The 16,209-nt window shown below is 33.6% G+C and overlaps 1 protein-coding gene and 2 long non-coding RNA genes across 3 annotated transcripts; 1 reads left to right on the forward strand and 2 right to left on the reverse strand.

Moving 5' to 3' along the window:
* The first annotated feature begins 5,661 nt into the window (after nt 1-5,661).
* Nucleotides 5,662-9,493, forward strand: LOC109106009 (ras association domain-containing protein 2-like). The gene is made up of 9 exons (XM_042753941.1): nt 5,662-5,717; nt 5,815-5,890; nt 5,962-6,123; nt 6,981-7,035; nt 7,140-7,288; nt 7,365-7,518; nt 7,598-7,719; nt 8,713-8,810; nt 8,893-9,493. The coding sequence occupies exons 1-9, from the start codon at nt 5,662-5,664 to the stop codon at nt 8,945-8,947; spliced, it is 927 nt and encodes a 308-aa protein (XP_042609875.1). The 3' UTR covers nt 8,948-9,493.
* Nucleotides 9,494-11,160: 1,667 nt separating this feature from the next.
* LOC122143032 lies at nt 11,161-12,344 on the reverse strand. The gene is made up of 2 exons (XR_006158930.1): nt 12,310-12,344; nt 11,161-11,413 (listed from the first exon to the last, which is right to left on the reverse strand). It is a non-coding gene; the product is annotated as an uncharacterized LOC122143032 (long non-coding RNA).
* A 1,094-nt stretch (nt 12,345-13,438) lies between these two features.
* LOC122143031 lies at nt 13,439-15,693 on the reverse strand. Its single transcript, XR_006158929.1, has 4 exons — nt 15,332-15,693; nt 15,169-15,231; nt 14,395-14,474; nt 13,439-13,499 (listed from the first exon to the last, which is right to left on the reverse strand). It is a non-coding gene; the product is annotated as an uncharacterized LOC122143031 (long non-coding RNA).
* Between the last annotated feature and the right edge of the window lie 516 nt (nt 15,694-16,209).

The following is a 16,209-nucleotide window of genomic DNA, read 5'->3' on the forward strand; positions in this document are numbered from 1 at the left end:
AAACAATAGTACAAAAAAAAATGACATCGTCTCATTGTCACAATGTGGATTGTTACCACAATTAAATTCCTTTTTGGAAATTTCTGGCTATCATGAAGTCCATCATGACAGATGGGGGAGTCACCTTTCCTTGGGTAAAGACGTGTGCTGTTTGACATGTGGAGAAATTCTTTCCAGTAACAACTTTAACAATCCCTGGGGTATGATATCAGCCAGCCCCTAATCACCACAAAACTCAGGGGGGGGGGGGGGGGGGGGGGGGGGGGGTCTGTAACACCTTTGTTTCAGAAAATGGAGAAAAAATCTTTTACCAAAATTCTAAAAGGCCCAAAGGAGGGATTTAAAAACTAGCTAAAAACAAATTTGTCTGATTTTTTAACAGAAAGATTTTTAATATAAAAAATGAAAAAAATTCCTGATCCAAAAGGAAATTTACAAAAAACTAAGTACAAAACAACTATTTGGGGGTCTTCATAAATTTAATAAAATTTTTTAATTTTATTTTATAAAAGATAAATATCAAAACAAACAATGTTTTAAGCAAAAGATTATATATAAAAGATTTAACCCTTTTTAAAATCTTTTTTTCGTACCATTTTTTGTAAAAAATAATATAATAAAATATAAAAAATTATTAGATTATGATTATTATTATTATTATTATTTTTATTACACAAAAGCTGACTTTGGTTGATAAAAATATTATATTATTATTATTATTATTAGTATATTATTATTTTTTATTTTTTTAAATTTTTATTTTAAGCTACAAAAAAAAATTTGTTTTAAAAAGAACAACATAATTATGAGTAAGACTATTATCATTATTATTATTATTATTATTATTATTATTATATATATACACAAAGCATGTAACTTGGTTTTTATAGTTAAATACTATTATTATATTATATTATTATCAAGCTACAAAAAAACTTGGTTTTGAATAATAACAACAATTATGATAAGAACTATTATTTATTATTATTATTATATTATTATTATTATTAGTATTATACAAAAGCATGTAACTTGGTTTGATAGTTAAATACTTATTATTTATTATTATCAGCTAAAGAAAAACAACAGTGATTTTGAAAACATATTATAATAAAACGTATTATTATTATCATCATTATTAGTAGTAGTAGTGTATATTAACAAAAGAATGCCCCTGTCAAATATTAATTATATCTTGAATAATAGTTAATATTATTTCATAAATGTATTAAAGTCATGAACAAAAACTTGGTTTGAAATAACAACATTGATTATAATATAGCTAATTATTATTATTATTATTATTATTCTTATTATTATTATTATTATTTATTATGTATCCAAAAGCATCCCACTTGTTTGCACTTAAATATCATTAGATCTTTGAATAATAGTTTGATATTATTTAATGAAATTTATTAAAAATAAAGGTACAGAAAAAAACTTGAGTTTGAAATATTAACCTATATTTGCATATCAACAATGCCAATTTGGAACTATCTGAAAAGTAAGTATGAACGCATTATAAATCAGCTTGACTCATGAATATTAATTAGTGACATTTGCCAGTAGAAAATAAACAGAAATAAACAGCCTGATTAATAACATTAATAAGAACAAAATTAATTCTTCTGAGTTGTTTTGGCACAAAAATCTTCCCTAACAATATACAGACAGTGAGCCTTAGAAGGAAAAAGATGAACCCCTTGAAAGCGTCTTTTTTGATGTCTTGGTCTAGAAGTATCTGCAGTTGTACCATGCATAGACAGAAGCATCCATTAGGTCAGAGAAATGTCCACTGGACTGATTTATGTTGATACGGAGGCTTCACGTCAGCTCGTGACAGCCAGACATTTTCTAAACTCCTGTCGAAACATGAAAACTGTCGCAACAATCTGCAACTGACGCTTTTCCTGCCTCTGCTGTTTTATTAGTACATGAAAGTTGAGCTCCATGCAGCTGTTTGGAAGGTCATCTAGAGCGCAGCATGAAGTGCAGAGTGATTCCTGGCTCTTTTTCCACATCGAACCCCCCCCAACCCCATCTCAGCATCATTCCATTCGTCCTCGATCGCTCCCCAGGGACTCTCTAGAAACACTTGTGGTGTGTACCTAGGCTTGTGCACATCATCTGTAGCATGTTAATTAATATTCTGATTGATTGACTTGAATGCTTTTAACAAAAGGACTCGGGCCAATTTAATCTCCAGCATTCACGACTATGCTGGAAATGCTCATGTGTTAGATGTAGATATAGGTGCTCTTAAACTGTTTCTTTCCTGCCTAGATAAATGAACTTTTGCATGTTTGCCTGCTATTTGGTCTTTCGTTTCTTTTCTTTTTCTTTTGTTTACAAGATTAAAGGCATTCTGTCAATTAATCCATTATGTGCATATGTTGGTATCATGGGTAATAGATAGATTTATTTTTTCATTTATTTATTTAAGTACAAGTGATGTGTGTGTGGCCAAGTATGGTGCCCCAAACCTCAGAATGTGTGCCTCTGTCAGCGACTCAGCCAAGTGCATACACACACACCCAAACATTTATTGTTTAAGGAGGTTGTTTTTTTCAATGTTTGACAGTTTTCTGTCAACTAACTATTAGGGTATTAAATATACATTTTAACAAGGGCGACAAAAACTATCATAGATGTACATTAGCCGTACTAAGATCCAGACAATTTGTTTTCACATTGTTTAATTAGTATTTTATAATTTATTCATTTATTTATTTGTTTGTTTGTTTGTTTATTGAAGATACATTTATTGTACTATAATTCACTGTGTGGCCCAGTATATTGTTAGGGTTAATAAATACGAATTAATTGAACATACATTTTAACAAAGATAGACCAAAACGATTATCAGACATTTGCATTATTCAAGACTCCCATTTATTTGTTTATATTTATTTATTTAAGTACTTACTGTTTTAATTGGGAATTAAAGAGCTAAAATGCAGACAATTGTGGTAAATAATTAGTAATAAATATACATTGTTAACAAAGAGAGAGAAAATAACTTAATTAATCCCCAGCAGCAAACCTTCACTATTGTAGTTAGTTATTTATTTTAATTATTTTTAGTAATATTTATTACTTGCTATTATTTATTATTTCCTCCATATATTTTCCATGGACAAAAAAGGTGACATAAAAAGTAATTAAATGTGCATTTTACACCACGAGTGGCATAAACCTACTATGTTTTGCATTAGATTATTTTTATATTAGTCCATCTTAAAAACATTAAATGCGGCTTAGGGTTAATTGCTATGGTACAGTCCCACGCGACCAAGAGGATCATGAATCAATTTGTAATTATTTAGCATCCCGCAAGAGGGCATGCTGTGGCTCAACCTGGCTGTTGCACAGAGGAACCGATGCAAGTTCAGCGGCACAACGTGAAAGCAGCCGTTGCCTCAGTACAATTCAGGCCCTTCTCCGCTTTATCCTCTTTGACTGATGCCTTCACTCTGTATCATCGAGTCAAACATACAGTACAACTGGTACCATTCACAGCACAGCCTATAAAGCTCCTCCTCTGTTTCTGGGTCCACCTGCAAGGCTTCCTCAAACAAAGAGAAACAATTCACTATTATATTAAACATGTGCCTCCTCAGAATAAAAGTAATGTATTTTGAGAAAGAAACACACACAAGGAAATTAGGCCTTGACACAGCCAACACTCTCACAATAGTGAGATTTTAAAGATACGACAAGATACACTGTGCATATACCGAGACATATTTCCTGTTGTTTTTTCGTTGGTAAGCACACGAGTTCGTTAAAATAAATGACATTCTGTGTTCCACTAGTCTTTGCCTTCATGGGACATGTGTGTTAACATACTGCCCCAATGGACACATCCACAGGCTTGGTTATGTGCTCGCCCAAGCATGCTTCCTGGTCTGGTCCAGCAAACGCTCCGAAGTTGGCTATCTCTGTGCTAGTAAGTATCTTGGCGTGCAATGTTGAACTGGTAGTTCGGTGGCAGCGTTGCAATATCGCCGGCCTAGCGGAGGAAGTCTGACCCAAGTGAAAATAGCTGCTACTTCCTGCGACTGAACCTTTTGCACTGAGGAAGATTCTTACAGTGAGGGGCACAGACTCCTTTAGCTTGTCAACGGCACAACTTTCATCCGCGGCACAGCTATTTCCATGCTGACCAGATGACTTTCCAGGTTTGCTGACTGGTAAACCATTGTATTCTCTTATGTATGTGCCAGAGTCTTGAGTTTGCTTTTACTGTACTGACTGTGCTGGCTGCTCCCACGTGCGGCGTGAACATTAGTTTGTCATCTTGACCTTTACAAGGACATTAATCAAACACCATGTCAGATAAACTGACCTTAAAATGGTATGAAATGTTGGTTTAAAAACTTTTGAATTCAGCTCTCAAATAAGGTTTGCAGGAAGGGTTTTTTTTTCACATTGAAGAACTATGTTTTGGTGTCACTCCGAACCTTTCCGTGAACAGTTCTGTGGGGTGACGAACATTTAAAAAAATCTAAAGTAACTTTTATGTCATTGAAAAGTTCCATGGAGGTAAAGGGAGATCATCCAAAAATGATTTCTCACCCACATGGCCGTTTCCCAAACCTGTATTGTAGAACATGAAATGAAGATATTCTGAAGAATGATCAATGTGTAGACCAAAAATACTATGGAAGTCAATGTTACCAACTTCTTGCGAATATCTTCTTCCACAGAACAAAGAGAAGTCAGGTTTTTTGGGAGCAAACATGCATTGAAGGTTTGCTGTTTTGGGTGAACTTATTAACTGTAAAGGTTCTTCATATGAATCATATATGACCCGAACGCAAATTAGTGGTCATTTTTTTTGTAAACTGAGATGTAGACATCAGCTGAAAGCTGAAAAAAATTAAAATACGATCTTAAAAATAGGATCTATGGTTGTTTTAGATAGTAGAAATATTTAGCTGAGATACAACTATTTGCAATCTGGAATCCGAGGGTTCACAAAAAGTCTAAATAATGAGAAAATCACCTTTAAAGTAGTGTCCCAAATGAAGTTCTTAGCATAGCATCGTTACTAATCAAAAAATTAAGTTTTGATATATTTTGCAGTATGATTTTACGAAATATCTTCATGGAACATTATCTTTACTTAATATCCCCAGTGATTTTCTTCGGCATAAAGAAATTTTGACCCATATAATGTATTGTTGGCTGTTTGTTACAACTACCCCCATGCTACTAATGACTGGTTGGTCGTTTTTCCTTCCCAGGGGTCACATCTGCCAATGAGAACCTTTAGTTTTAAGTGTTTATATATGCCAATTCTGTGACGGTTTTTTATCTGCTTGGTTGTGATGTTACTAGTCATTTCTTGTTCATTTACTTTAGCATTACAGTAAAAACAGGATTAACTCGAAATAATGAGGAAATATAAATATTAGACCGAAATTTGTGTTACAGCCTTTAATAGTTTAGTAATGTGGTGTAAGTTTGTGTGTGTTTCGCATCAGTGTGTGAGAATCTTTGCCTGGAGTCTTTTTTGCGATTATGAGGCGAAAAGTCATGAGATTCTCTTCTACTTCTTTTTTTCTAAGAGGAGATGTTTTAAACGTTCTTTTTCAGTTTCATGCCTTCATTCTTTACAGGCCTTCCTAGTGGCTTTCCACTCACCCACTCGACATGGCCAGTGATGATTCAGACAAGGTCCAGATCGGCGAAAACAAATTTATAAGCAAGTAAGTGCATTTTGCGGTGTCACTGCAAGGTTTCTTGTTCTTACACCATTCTCGCAAACCTGAAACAACTTCTTTCTTTTTTCCTTTTTGGTTGCAGGAGCATTCTTCTCTCACAGCTCAACACATACAACCTTTATTACAAAGGAGAAGCCCTCCAGTTGAGACACAGAGAGGTTAGCTGGTTAGTTGGTAAATTACAGCCTGTTGTATGGATGTCATTTATCTGATTATGTGATTTTCACAGGAGGAAGGAGAGTTGATCATTGAGGGGTTGCTCAATGTTTGGGGTGTACAGCTGCCAATCAGACTGCAGATGGAGGACGAGAAGGAGGCAGGCAGGCCACGCCCCTCACTAACATCTCTGAGGCGCCGAAACGGACATCGACCCACTCAAGTCGTCACTCAAGTAATATGTTAAATGCAAGGAAGGGTTTTTATTTTAATATTATGAATTATTTTATTATTTATATAATTTGTATTATTTTATGGGTGCTTTTGGGTTAATATCAACAACATCTGTGAATTACCACAGAAAATTATTTTCCTAAAGATGTTTGTAAAAAAAAAAAAAAAAAAAAAAAAAAAAAAAATGTTTTTTGTTTTGTTTTTTTTGGTTGTTTTTTGTTTGTTTGTTTGTTTTCGCCTTCACAGTGAAACTAGAAAAAAATACTTTGACCTGAGACTAAACTGATAGAAATATTTATTTGATCTTGTCTGTGCAAAATTCCGTACATCGAAAATTCTTTTTTGAAAATTATAAAAGGTCAGTGAGATTTTTTATTATGTTTTTGAAAGAAGTCCTCAAAAAGGCTGCATTTATTTGATCAAAAATACAGTGAAAATAATATTGTGAAATGTTATTACAATAAAATAGCCTGAGTTTTAAAATATAGCCTATTTAAATAATAATTTTAATTTATTACTGAGAGAAAGACGCCAGTCTTCAGTGTCACGTGATCCTCCAGAAATCATTTTAATATGCTGATTTGCTGGTCAGAAAATACAGACAACAGCTGTGCTGCTTGTTATATTTCCACAATAAAGAATCATTTAGGCAACTTTACAGATAAACAATAATTCATCTAAGCAAACACTTTAGTAAAAATCTGAGGCCTAAATTTTTTTTGTATGTGTGTTTGATGTATAGGAAATATAGTTAAAATATGATTTATTGAAATATAGGCAATCTGGAACGATAAGTTTATGAAGGTTAATTTTTTGTTTTGTTTTTTTATCCTGAAATAATCGTTTATTTCCAGTGAGGTCGCTACAGCAGACGACCAATCAAAAGACTTCAGTGAAGAGAAGGAAGAGACAGGTGAATATATATTCTTGACTTTTTTTCTAAAAACTTACCAGTGTTCATATCTGTCTCCGCATCATATCTGTCTGTCTCGTTGGATGTAAAATCTCATCTGGCAGGTGAGGAGCAGCAGGAGTCGACACACTCTGATCGTCTCTCCAGGGCCAGGAGTGATGTCGGCGGAAGGAGAATCAGCGGGCGACGGCTTGGAATCAGGAGACTTAAGAGACACCGATGCTCCTTCAACGGCCACTTTTACAACCACAAGGTGGGCGTCGTGTTTCGTGAACTGTAAGCATGTTTGTAAGCCCTTTTGCTCACAGTTGTTCCTATCTGTTAAACAGACGGCAGTTTTTACGCCTAAGTTCGGCTCTGTGACCAACGTCCGCGTCAACAGCTGTATGACGACAGCACAGGTCATGCGGGTGCTGCTTAACAAGTTCAAGATTGAGAACAGTCCGGATGAATTCAGCCTTTATATCGTCCACACCAGCGGAGGTACGTCCGAACTGAAATTAAATGTGTCATAGTATTATTTTCTTTGTCCCTGAGTTCATATTCCTCTCCCTGCACCCAGAGAGACATCAGCTGAAGCCTAATGACCATCCTTTGACGCTCAGAGTTTTACATGGCCCTTGTGAACAGGTCAGCAAAATGTTCCTAATGGAGACGGACCAGGTGGAAGAGGTCACTCATGATGTAAGAGACCAAATATCACATTGGCTATCTATCTATCTATCTATCTATCTATCTATCTGTCTATCTGTCTATCCTTCCTTCTTACCCAAACTGCTTGTCTTATGTGGGGCCAAGTCACTCAAAATTAAATAATCAAATGGATATTTATATATTTAAATAAATCGGTAAACAAGCACATAACTAAATTGTTAATAAAACATAGAATTCATAAATGAAGTATTAAATCTCCAAGCAAATTAGTACGTGTCCATTTTATTTCATTTTAGCATCTTTTTGCATGTTGCATTTATTTTAATCGTTATCTTTTAATTGATGCTTACTTTTTCTCACAGTTCTTTCTCTGAACAGCAGTATTTATTTGTTTATTATTTATTTGTTTGTTGGTTTGTCACGAATGCATTCAATTCAAAGATAAAACTCATTTAAAAAATGACTTAAAACGACATACAACAGATATGTATTACATTTATTATTTGTTTGGTAATATAATAATTTATTAATTTAGTTATTTTTATGTGTTCATTAACTGTTTAATTCTATATTATGTTTATGTAATCTGTTTATCTATCTATTTATCTATCTATTTATTTATTTTCCAAACTTAAAAATTTATTTAGTTAGATAAATTTATTTATATAAATTACATTTCAGTTTCTAAAACCAAATAAATAAAAAAATATATAAATATAAATTAACATTTTTATTCAAATTTTTCACATTTGTATTACTTCCAATTTTTCATTTTGTAATGGAAAGTTATGCACATTGCATTTTGGGATTAAAAATTCTAATGTGTAATAATGTGCCTGGTTGTATACTGCACATTTTGGCTGAAGTAAAAGGTCACAGAAAAATTGCATACTGAATTCTTACTATTTATTCTAGAAATAGTAAGAGTAGTTTGTTAGGGCACTGAATTCAGTCAATGTGACAAGTGTACACAGTGCAAATTTGTATGTATATATTTTTGTAATACCTCGTTTTGTCCTCAAGGTGGCACAATACATCAAGTTTGAGCTTCCTGTTTTACAAAGCTTCATTGCTAAGCTGCAAGAGGAAGAAGAAAGAGAGATGCAGAAACTGAAGAAGAGGTATAGACGGAGTCACACGTATACAGTCATTTGTATTCATTATGTGCACTCATTTTTTTTTTCTTCTGTGCCCTTATTTCAGGTATGCAGATATGCGCGGTATCATCAAGAAATACATGCGCTCTTTAGCTGATTGAACTAACGTTACACGATGAAGCTGTGCAGGCTTGTATCACTCGTGAACACAATCCTTAAATCACCAACAGCACTGTCTCAGGATTTTTTTTTTGTTGTTATTATTTCTTCTTATTATTATACTTTTATTATCTTCACATAATATGTAATATAATAATACAGCAGTATCCAAAGGTACCATGACTTTCTCTAAATAAGCTTCATTGTATAAACAGCACTGTAACTTAGCCTTCTTTTTTACAACGGAAAGCAAATGGGTCAAAAAATGTAACATTGTTTGACTTTCACTCATGCACAATGATAATAATAATAAGCCGTAAGAATGGTAATTTCAAAATTTGATCAAATTTAGAGCCCATATTGTGTGAATAAATAGACAATGTGAAAGAAAAATGCAATCTAATGTATTTGCTTTATTTAATTGCAGAATATTTGTAATAATGTTTATTGATATTAAAAGTATTTAATACCTTTTGTTTGTAATGTATTTACTATTGTATGTGCACATTTTTGCCCTTGATAATAAACACATTGAGACAATTACTGAATTTGTTTCCAGTGAACTTGCATGCAGTAAAAGCTCTCATAGCCTTTTATTGAGCCCTTTAGTTGTTCCTAGTAAAATACATTTAATACTTCTGATATTTTTTAACATTTGAATGAGTCTGTTTAGGCAGTAGAGATTAAAAAAATAACAGTCCATTCAGCTAGGATACATCTTATGCCACACTACATTAACCCTTTGCTCCACATTGTTATTATTAATTATTTTCCATGTGGAATAAAGACTTGTGATCTCTCCTAATGTATTTTATTAATTCCTAAGCACTGTTACAACTGAGATTTGCAAACTTAATGGCCAGGGATAATAGACACAAGAGTAAAATAGAGGTGTAGCAACCAGTGGGATGTAAATCTGAATAGAAATGCTTTTAAATAGTAAAAGCCAGACTAGTAGTGATGTGTCATGCGCAAAAGATGCGGTCTGTGGGAGCCGATGCTTTGTAGTGAATCAGAAGAGCCGGCTCGCATCGAGTGATAGCCGGCTCCCAGTTTTTTTTCTTTTTCCTTTCGCTCTTACCTCAAGGAGAACTTTGTTTTTGATTGGTCCAAATCGCATCGGCGGCCCAATCAGATGTGATTAATTACCATTATTGTAAAAAACAGAGAGAGGGGTGAAACAGTGCATGATAATCCGATAGCGGCAAACCTCCCGCTCTCTCTCGTGAAGCCAATACGGAATAAGTGACTAAAACTGTAATTCATCGACTGGCCGCTTGAGGCTGGCTGCAAAAGGAGTCAATCCCATAGACATCCATGTTCCAACATCCCAACTTTACAGCAGGCAGAGAAAAAAAAAACGTTCCGCGTTCAAAAATGTTTTGGTCTATATGGTAATTTTGCCCTTCATGCCACCTGTGAGGGGGGGTTAGGCGAATGGTAGTGAACAGAAATGCTAATGCCCAACTTGCCCATTAAACAACAAACCAATCAGCGCGGCCAATCTAAGAGTTTCCATTAACCATCAGCAAAAACCATGTGGAAACCATTAAATGGTTTCCATTACTGTCAGTGCCTGTGCCGCTTTGGCTGCAAAATATTCCATTAGGATTTACCAGGTTTAACCAGCCTGTCAAAAAATGAGGTTTCCTTACAAATTGAGGGGGGAAATTTTTTTTTGGTAACTCATATCTCGATTTGTCACTTGAGTGACAATTGCCGCTGCTCCCTGCTGAAAAAACATAGAAACCATTACAGAAATTCTTGGTTTTCCATTACAAACCATCAGCAATTACCATTAAAACCATTACCAAATGGTTTCCATTACGTAGTGTGTTTTGGGCATATTCCATTAGGATTTATATTGTTTGTATAGGTTTGCATTACATTTGTATTTAACGATTTGGTTTCCATCACAGTTTTGTAATGGTTCTGATGTTTCCAATTACAAGTTTGTATTGGTCTTTATTTGCACATATTTAATGGTTTCCATCACAGTTTTGTATTGGTTCTGGTGTTTCCATTACAAGATGGTCTATTGCACATTTATGGTTGCACATATTTTGTATTGTCTTGTGTTCCGTTGCTAGTCTTTATTTGTATTGGTTTCCGTGCAGTTTGTATTTTTGATTTTAATGTTTACTGTACCTGATAACTGGTAATTAGGCCATTGATTAATTAAATAATTTAAATTATTAATACAACTATACACAGGTTTTGTCAAGAATATCATTTTTATTTATTTAAACTACATACCAACCTTTCAATAGCAAACAGTTCTGGTTGTTTTGCAAAGAATTAAGAATATGCACCTAAAATCTAAATTATTCACAGAATACTCAACATAGCTGGAATTAACACAAAACCTTGACATTACATTTTTTTTTAATTACTGTTATTCATTAATGCATTATAGAAATACAGGAACTATGAACTGCATTTGTGGCTTCATTGTAGCTGTCTTAGACCTGCAAAAGGAGAAGGAAAATTTGTTAGGACAATGTACCACTTAAACCACATTACCAGTATGTGAGATTATCCATACATATATTTATATGGCAATCTCAAAAAAGTTGCAAAAACTTAGTTGTTGACAAAACATCATCATGTTTAAATTCGTCCAAACACTTTGGGGCATTTTGAGCAGATTCAAATTCTTGACAGATATGAACTTTTGTCCATGGACACATTTTTAAAGCAGATAATTTTTTAATTTATCTTATACGCTGCTTTAATAGATGCATATTGTCATTAATTATTGTCTGCTGTGTTGAATATCTCAATGGTTTTAGGTGTAGTTCAGTGTTGTTTGTTGTTATGAGTGAGTGAATAAATGTGTCCCTGGAGCACAAAAGCAGTTTTAAGTCGCTGGGGTTTATTTATAGCAATAGACAACAAAACATTGTATGGGACAAAATTATCGATTTTTCTTTCATGCAAAAATCATTAGGATTTTAAGTAAAGATCATGTTCCATGAATATATTTTGTAAATTTCCTACCATAAATGTATCAAAACTTTATTTTTGATTAAAAAAATGCTTTGCTTTGGACTTCAAATATTTTTCGCAATATTTAGATTTTTTTGCACCCTCAGATTCCAGATTTTCAAATAGTTGTATCTCAGACAAATATTGTCCTCCTAACAAAACCATACATCAATGGAAAATTAATTCTTAATATTATTGATATAAAAATCTACATTTTTAAAAAAATTACCCTTATAACTGGTTTTGTGGTCCAGGGTCACAAATAGTCTTGAATAATTACATTGTCTACTTTTTATGGTACATAGTCTCTATTTACCTTCAAATCATATAAGAGGTTGTAGTAATTACATTCGGATATGGATATGTAAATACTTACCACTGAGAAGTTTTATCTGGTTTGTCACTGATCTTCTTATTTCTGTACACTTAGGGGCGCTTATTTCCTCTGAGGTGTGGCCTCTTTTCTTCAGCTTCTGAGACAGACACTCTTGTTTCAAACACACACACACACACACACACATTATTTCATACATAAACAAATTGAAATTCAAGAACTGATGGACTAATCTCAGACTTTAAATCTGACCACTCTCAAGTGGAAATTAAGTAGCATGTGTGACCTGTGCTGGCAAAATAAGTCACAATGAGCAAAAATGAGTTTTTTTTTTTTTTATTATTATTCTCATTAATAGTCCTTCAAAATGATGTAGAATTTGTTGAAATCTGACAAAAAATTACTGAACTACACCAGTTTGAAGTTGAAAGAGTTGGCAAAGTCAATTTTGAGAAAAATCAGGTTAAAGTTTTCTAAAGGTTCCAAAGCAAAATCACAGAGCAACATTGCATCTTTTCCTGCAGTTCTTTTCTTAATAATAATTCACTTTTTATTTTACATCTGAACAAAAGCATTCAAGTAAAAAAAAAACAAATAATCCATTGTAAATCCCTTTATTGTGTTCATTACAAATAAAGTAATTATTAAAACTATAAAAGCAGTTCAATAAAGATCAGTGATTGACTGTCATTCTGTGTATGTTTATCAGGATATATATAATTGTGTATATATATCCTGATAAACATTTGAATGTCGGATTGAAATGAACGCTGTTTTGTTAGTTAATTGTTAGTATAAGTGTTAATTGTTAGTATAAGTGCAGCTATAATAATAATAATAATAATAATAATAAAAAATTAATTAGCATTGTTTTTGTGTTTTGCTTTGGTACTGAAATTGGTACCGAGTACAATGGATTTTCACTGGTACTGGTACCGAATACTGAAATTTTGGTACCATGACAACACTAATAGTTTGTAAAACTGAAGACCTTGATTAATGTGTTCAGGTGCAATGCAGGTTGGAGCAAAACTCTGAATGTGAGTGGACCTTAAGAGACAATGAGAGATCTCCTGTAATATATTCTGAACATGACACTTCAAAGAGGCAGGATAACTTCTAGATTGATGACTTACAACACTGGTGTCCAGTCCTGGGCTGGAGGACCAACGTTCTGCAGAGTTTTTCTGGTGATCCTTGATCAGCTGCTTAACTGGGGTTGGAGCTAAACTCTGACAAAAGAGAAGACAACCAATATTATGATGTTAAAAAGTTAAAAAGATTTGATTCAGAAATATGCACAACGTCTGAAAATGCACAGAGATGAGAATAAAGCTATGTGTTTAATAAGAACTTTCAACCCACTGAAAAAATAAGAAGCAATATTACAGTAAGTCACAGATGCATTTTTTATTTATTCTTATTAATATTGTTTAAATATGTTACAGTCACCTTGTGGTTTATCGATGAAATAGAAAAGATCTATCAGTGATGAATGGCATCATACATGCGTCATATGTAATGATATTTTAATAAGAGTTCTAACACTGTGTCTACACTGGACGGCACAACAAAATACAACAGAGCCTATTTTAATCATAATGCTCTCTACACTGGATGTGGCACGGCACGACACAACAAATCACAGACGGTAAACTGATGCCTCTTTCTATTTATGATACTGACAAAGTTCAAATGATTTTCAACAGTCACTTTGGTGCGTCCAGTGTAGACACGGTGTGAGAGTGTGTAGCTTGGAGTTAGAGAATGGGAATCTACTTCATTGTGCATTGCATTCTGGGTATACAATACAAATCACCAAAGGAAAAAAAATACTATTTACATTAATATTTGTAAGAGCTTCTTGCACTTTATAAGAATTGACTAATATTTGAAGGATTATGTGACACTGGAGACTGGAGTAATGATGCTGAAAATTCAGCTTTGATCACTTTTTTAAAACATACTGAAATAGAAAATAGTTATAAAATGGTAATTTCACAATATTACTATTTTACTGTATTTTAATCAAATAAATGCAGCAGTGGTGAGCATAAAATATTTATTTTTTACAAATCTGACCCTTACATTTTTGAATGGTAGTGGTATGTTTGAGGAATTACTTACTTTTCATGGTTCATAATGTCTAAAAGATGTTCTTCGACAGGAGATATGACTCTAGAGCACAGCCATCAGCATGGAAGAACCTGGGAACATAAGCATACTGTCACAGAGACAACAATATTCATTATACAATGACAGGTTTATTATAAATAAACTATAGCAGAGGTGAAATGCAGAAAAGAAAAATAATAATTGACAGAAATATATACAAAAAAAAAAAAGACTTAAACAGTTTTAGTTTTACTAATTTAGTAATGCTCCTACAGCGTGGACATCAAAATAACTAACAAGCAAACAACACACACACACACACACACACACACACACACACACACACACACACACATAATTATAAATATAATATATATATATATATATATATATGTGTGTGTGTGTGTGTGTGTGTTTGTTTGTGTGTTTTGATTGTATCCCTTCAGAAATTTTAAAATCAGGAACATCTCCTGTGTCATAGAGGTTTTTTTTTCTTTTCTGGCACTTCTGAAATAACAGAACAAGTGGTATTTATGTGGTTTAACGTTACTATGAAAGATCAAAACCTGAAGTTTTCAGCCCATTGTAAGTGATGTAACGTTAACTGTACAGTGCATACTTTTAGGTTAAATTAATTAGCTTACTTCCATTCATCCGTTGAGATATATATATATAGAGAGAGAGAGAGAGAGAGAGAGAGAGAGAGCGAGCGAGAGAGCGCTCATCCACACATAAGATGACATATAAAGCCCAAACTTAATAATAAGAGCTCAAGTTTATCGTTACCTCTTGTAGTTAGCCTTACAGTGGAGATGCTAACGGACTTTTTCTGACGACACTAAACCATTTCTATAAAGTAAATATTAAACGGAAGCGTATCATTTACATGAAATAAAGTGTCAGAAACACTTTAATGTACTATTTGTGTAATTATATAGACGAAACTTACCTAAAAAACAATAGTGAAAACCACATTGAGAGTCAGCGTTCAGCTGCTTGACGGTTGGGCTGCCGCCTCGTTTCCATGGTGACGTCCTCCGCTCCAGTTCAGCGCGCGCGCCCATTACAGCACGTAGAAGTCACGCAGAATTTCACTGTTATTTCAACATTTATTTTGGCCTAAATTTGGACCAAATCAGATGGACCAAACAAAACCTAATATTAAACATAGATTTTGGGGCTATATTGGAACCAAATCATAAAGACAAAACAAAGACCATTGCTGAGTTTAGGGCAAAATTTGGACCAAATCCGACGAAACAAGCAAAAACCAACTTTCAACGTCAATTTTTGATCTAAAAGAAGGCCATGACGGGCCGAGATTTAGCGAAAAAAAAAAAAAAAAAAAAACGATGTCCGAATGACGTCTGGTGCTGGGTGGGTAGTTTCCAAAGGTGTTCTATTGGTCCTTAACGATATCCAATAGACAATACATGCCACAAATAAATAAAGCAAATTATAAATAGAGACCCATAGGGACCATTACAATGTCCATTAAAACCAACAGAATTCCAATTAGAACCATTAAAACCATTACAAATTCTGTAATGGTTTCTATTGTTTGTGTGTTCATTTATTTGTTTTTACATTTTTTTTTTTTCAGCAGTCTAGCCTACCCACTAAGACCATTACAGTTTTCCAAGAAACCACTTAATTTATTGGAGTCATAATGGTTTCTACTGGTGTCCAGTAGATACCACCAGAAGTTTCCAAAGGTGTTCTGTTGGTCCTTAATGGTATCCAAGAGACAATACATGCCACCAATAGAAGAAAGCAAATTACCAATAGAGACCAACAGAGACCATTACAGTGGCCATTAAAACCATT

This window comes from Cyprinus carpio, unplaced genomic scaffold (genome assembly GCF_018340385.1).
Source record: "Cyprinus carpio isolate SPL01 unplaced genomic scaffold, ASM1834038v1 S000000612, whole genome shotgun sequence".
Lineage (NCBI taxonomy): Eukaryota > Metazoa > Chordata > Actinopteri > Cypriniformes > Cyprinidae > Cyprinus > Cyprinus carpio.